We start from the raw sequence: 5,577 nt of genomic DNA on the forward strand, positions 1-5,577 counted from the left end.
TAGATGACAGTTCGCCATAAGCTCTGACTCGACTAGTAGTGTTCGAGTAAAGAGCCTTCACAAGATTTATGTACTTCTGTGGTACGCCTTTCAATGACAGACACTGCCACAGAATCTCGCGATCTACCGAGTCAAATGCTGCTTTTAAGTCAAGAAGGACCATCATTGTCGGACGCCGATAAGTATGCCTGTGTTCTAGAATCTGACGAATGGTGAATATGTGGTCGATGCAGCCACGACCAGGTCTGAAGCCAGCTTGAGTCTCTCGTGTTTGCAGTTCACGAGTCCTAGTTAGGCGTCTGATAATTATCGAGGCTAGTATTTTAGATGCTATATTAGTTAAACTAATCCCTCTGTGGTTGTCACAGAGGGATTGGGCAAAGCTTGCGTAAGGACCGAGAAGCCTGGTGGTCGAAGCGTGCTAATGAGTTGGAAGCAGCAGCTGCATCTGGTAATTACCGGAAGCTCTTCCAACTCATCCGAGCCACTGGCAGCAAGAAGTCTGATGTGAGCGAAACAATCTGCGAGGATGATGGTATGCCAATCACTAACATCCATCGACGTCTTGGACGATGGGCAGAATTTTTCGAAGGGCAGTTCAACTGGCCTGCTGCTCCGGCAACATCGGTCAGACTGTCCTGCCCTCCATGGCCGGTGACGACTGATCCACCAAATGAGGAGGAAGTCCGCAAGGAACTCCAACTCTTGAAGCGCTACAAATCACCGGGCCTAGATGACTCACCTCCAGCTCTTTTTAAAGATGGTAGTGACATTCTGACTAAGGAACTGACGACGTTGTTTACGAAGGTGTGGGAACTAGAGAATGCACCAACGTCATGGAATGAGTCGATAGTTGTCCCTATCTTTAAAAAGGGTTCACGTTGTTCCTGTAACAACTATCGGGGGATAGTTCAACTTCCAATTGCATCCGAGCTATTGGCTTCCGTCATACTTCGTAGGTTGTTCAAAACCCGAGAAAGATTGACTCGTGAGGAGCAGGCTGGGTTTCGTTCTGGTCCAGAATGTATTGATCATATCTTCACCCTCCGCCAAATGTTAGAACACCGCCATACTTATCAAAGGCCAACAATCGTAGTGTTTCTTGACATCAGGGCTGCCTTCGATTCTTTGGATAGGACTGTTCTCTGGGATTGTCTATTGAAGAACGTTGTGTCTGAGAAGTTTATTAACATCCTAAAGGCCTTATATACAGACACCTTAGGCAGAGTGAGGGCATACAACCACCTTTCTTCATTGATCTACTCTACGCAGACTATTATTTAAATGAGTCAAGAATTTCAAAACATTATTTCAGACAAAAGGGCAAAGGACCAGGTTGCAACCATAAAATATGAGACTAATGGATCGCTGGTAACCCAAATATGTGAGACTAATTCTTAAGAAGATTGTAACACAAATAACTCAAAAGTTGTCTATCACAAAACATAACGTAAGGCTTGTCTGATATTCAAATCCATTATTTCTCTATTCACAGTACACTGAAGCCTAATCTAGATATATGCTCTAGTTGAGTAGTTGAAAAGCTTAACTAGAACGTTCCATATGATCGCAGTTCGTTGCCCAGGATTTATAGGCCCATCAAACGCATCGGTGTCCAGGAGACCGTAAGTTAATTTTTATTCGTTTTGTCGACTTTAAACTTTGAACGATGATTGAACAGACTACAGGAACATAACAATTTCATCTGAAGTTCCAAGTGTTACTGGATGTAGTTACGCACCATGACTCGATTATTTGGTTGTAAAATTAATGAAGTGATAAACCATACCCACTAAATTATAGGAAGGTGACCGATAGTACAATTATCACGAGACAAACATAAACCACCTAGCTTCATGAATATGTGTGCAGTTATCAGATTTTATTACTGTGGTGAGCTTTTGATAGTCAGTTCCCAAATGTAGGTAACTCATTTGAATAGTTACATTTGACGAATTATCAAGGATATATGTGTTTGAATAGCAAACGTGAAGCATTTTAGGTAGAGTAAAACATCTCAATTTCATTAACGACTCGATAAAAACAACTTAATGAATTATGATTTTAGGTAGGTATTTTTATAAGATTGTAATTAACTGAGTCAAAATCGGTTTCTCATATTTAAGAAACATGTAAAGATGATACCTCGCTCTTTTTAAAGCAAACACTGATTCTTTTTACGTATAATCGTGAATTCAGTTACATCACTATGCAAGTGACAAATTTCCAGATCATATTTGGGTAGTCATCTACGTGTCAATCATGCTATAGGACAGTGATGTTAGGAAGTTAGTGATTTTCTCACCCCTAATTCACGTTTGAGAACAAATGAATTAAGATAAAATCAATAATGATGTTAATGGTGCACGCCGTTTTATTGTGAAATAATATGTATAGGATAAAATAAGTTTTGGAAAATGCACAGATCCTCACAATATAGTAAATAAGGTATTGAAATAAATTTCGAAATATATATCTTTCAGCAGGAATTTATTTGAAATAGGCCTGACGAAAAAAACATCAGGTTATGCATAAATTTACATTGTCTGAGGTACATGGCAAATATACTTATGATGAAATTAGTTATATAAAAAGTTACCCAATTATATGTCGTTTTAAATGCTTTGCAACTCCGAACATACGAAAACGTTTAAGGTTGAACAATCTTTGCCAATCTTCATTACACACGACAAACTGCCTATTGTTTGGGTCCTAACAAATTATATAATTGGGAAAATAACTACTTACGAATAAATCTTGTTCTCTAGCGATTTCCCAGAATTTTTTGACTAAATCAGAACGGGACAGTTCTTTCTCACCAATGTACTCAGCCATCTCGTCAGATAATGTTAAGGGACGTGTAAAACCTGTTTTCCCGCTGCCGGGTTGCTTTTGAGATCTTGGTTTGGTGCCTAGATATTAATCCAAAGGAAATAAATTTGACTTACTGGAACTGCTTCTTCGCCTCATACCATTAGCTTCAGCATGCAAACTCCGGGCATAATCTTCGTCATCTGAAGTTTTCTTTTTCTTCTTTTTTACTGGCTTTTCAGGCTCACTATCTGAGCTCGCGTCAGTTTCTGTAAATTCATCTACCTCCTACATATAAATATCAAACATTATTTAAGCACCAAGACGCACAGGACTACTGCTGCGTTTACTGTTATTCCTGTTCTGGGACTTCGAAGACTGTAATTTCTCCAATGTGGACATTATCATAGTCTCAAGCTTGGATTTTTCGGCGGACAAATCAATGTTGAAATGAGCCTCTAATGCCGACCTAACTTTTTTCGACGTAACTTGGGAAAGATCCGCATCCTGTAGAATTTCTTAGTCCGATTATCTAGAAATAACTCCCAGGATCTTACTCTCTATTTTCGTCAGAAGCTGACTGTCAGATGGGTAAGCCATGAGTTTCCGTTAAGTGTTTCGCCAGCTTTATTTAGTTCGCTTCTCGAAGCTCAAAGTTTAAATCCCATATTCAATATCGATTGGACGTGCGAGTAAGCAAAGCAACGACAAAGGGAAACCGAAATCAATTTCAGTTTGGGAAGGACAAGAGGCCTGATGGCCCGTGTTAGTCCTGGCAATGGTGGTCCCTCAGTTGATCCAACTTTCTTTTGAAAGAATCGACGGATGGGGCCTCAACCACGTGCTGAGGTAAAGAGTTCCACTGGTTGATGATTCGATGGGAAAGTCGATAGTCAGCTGACAAGTAATTTGTTCCTGGCTTGTGAACCTTTTTGGAGTGTCCTCGTAAATTCTCTATTTTGGAAGACAAGAAAAATGAGGGCATATCAAGTGCAAATTTGGCACTAAGCAATTTGAAAACTGTGATCAAGTCACCTGTAGTTCTGCGAGATGACAACGGGAAAAGGTTCAGCTTGGCCAGTCGAGCTTCATACGGAAGCTTCGCTATTCCGGGAATCAGCTTAGTTGCCGTTCTCTGAACTTTTTCCAGAAGCTCACTGTCTTTTTTTAAGCAGGGGCTGGCCGCTTGTATGCAGTACTCAAGTTTAGGAGGTACAAACACTGTATATAAAGTCAAAAACGTCTTAGCGTCCACATGACTAAAAGCCCTACGTATTGACCATAACGTTCTAAAACCTTTGGCGGCTATTGCACGGCAGTGTGCAGTAGTCTTTAAGTCTTGGCTAACGATGACTCCTAAGTCATTATATGTCTGGACGACAGGTAGCTCAGTGTTATTCATCGTGTATGTGTCTGTACCTTGATGACCGATATGCATCACAACACACTTGGAAGTATTTATCGGCAACTGCCATGTTTGAGACCATTCAGATAATTTCTTTAGGTCATTTTGGAGTTCCAAGCTATCACCCTCATATCGTATCGTTCTCCACATCTTGACATCGTCAGCAAATAGCAAGACCGATGATGATAGGAGACGAGGAAGGTCATTTACATACAAGAGGAATAACACTGACCCCAAAACTGTACCTTGGGGCACTCCACTAAGCACGGTTTCCCAGCTAGATAACTTTGAGTTCACCCGAACTCTTTGCTGACGCCCAACTAAGAAGTCTTTTATCCACAGAACAGCTTCCGCGTTAATCTTAGCCTTTACTGGTACAGACAGTGAGTTTTTTGACAAGTTTTAACTCATACAATAAGGATTTCTGTGAAGATCTAGTTGCTCTTTCAGACCACCCACAAATGAATTTCGGATGGTTGTTGATGGAATCTTCAGTCTTCAGTGATAAGGATAGTATGTTGGCGGACCTGGATTAATCACTGTAGAAAAACGAAACCCCACCCTGAGTTTGTGGGGTCACGGCTTTTGAATCTTCTCTCAATGTCTCGGAAATGACCATCTAGAGGGAGCGGAAAGATAAGTCATTAACACCCAATTTGTTATTAGAGATACTGAATACCACTATAATACAACCTCAAGTTCTACGACAATGTGAGGGGAAAAGATTGAGGTACTTCAATTGCTCACTCTAAGGGATTTTGGAAAGGCGCTTCACTAATTTAGTGTCCCACACGCTGAACACGCTCGAGTGCGTTAGCATTCCTAGTAAGATATGGACTGGCTGCTTGGACACAGTGCTCTAGATGTGGTCTTATACAGGAGGAATATAAAATCCGAAACATCTTCGTGTCAACATATTTGAATCAACAGTGAAGTAACCATAACGCTCGAAAACCTTTGTAGGCTGCTGAGTCGCAGTAAGCAGATGTGTTTGAGTCGTGACTTACTGTTACCGCTAAGTCTTTGTGTTTCTACACTCAAAAAAGCGATGTTACGTTGGTATTATGCTGGCAACTATCGCCATGCCCAGTTTGCACAGAATTAATCTGTAGGGATACACAAAGTGACCATCTAACTTGTTCGTTTGGGCCAGGTTTGAAATCAAGATGATAAACCACAATACTTATTGTTCTCCATATGTTAACATCATCTGAAAGCATTCACGTCGACGACTTGAGCAGTCGCGGTAAGTCAGCGGCGCAGAGAAGAAGAGATAGGGAACCTAAGGTGGTGCCTTGGGTTACACCACTTTTGACCGGTCTCTTTCTATACTTTTATATCGGGGCAACTATGGCATCTTT

General features: G+C 40.8%; 1 protein-coding gene across 1 annotated transcript; it reads right to left on the bottom strand.

Moving 5' to 3' along the window:
• Positions 1-1,020: 1,020 nt before the first annotated feature.
• Positions 1,021-3,979, bottom strand: UAF30 (upstream activation factor subunit). Its single transcript, XM_051209378.1, has 5 exons — positions 3,369-3,979; positions 3,142-3,329; positions 2,949-3,099; positions 2,749-2,912; positions 1,021-2,712 (listed from the first exon to the last, which is right to left on the bottom strand). Exons 1-5 carry the CDS (start codon positions 3,409-3,411, stop codon positions 2,596-2,598), a joined length of 663 nt encoding a protein of 220 aa, XP_051074832.1. The 5' UTR covers positions 3,412-3,979; the 3' UTR covers positions 1,021-2,595.
• Between the last annotated feature and the right edge of the window lie 1,598 nt (positions 3,980-5,577).

This window comes from Schistosoma haematobium, chromosome 1, assembly GCF_000699445.3.
Source record: "Schistosoma haematobium chromosome 1, whole genome shotgun sequence".
Taxonomy (NCBI): domain Eukaryota; kingdom Metazoa; phylum Platyhelminthes; class Trematoda; order Strigeidida; family Schistosomatidae; genus Schistosoma; species Schistosoma haematobium.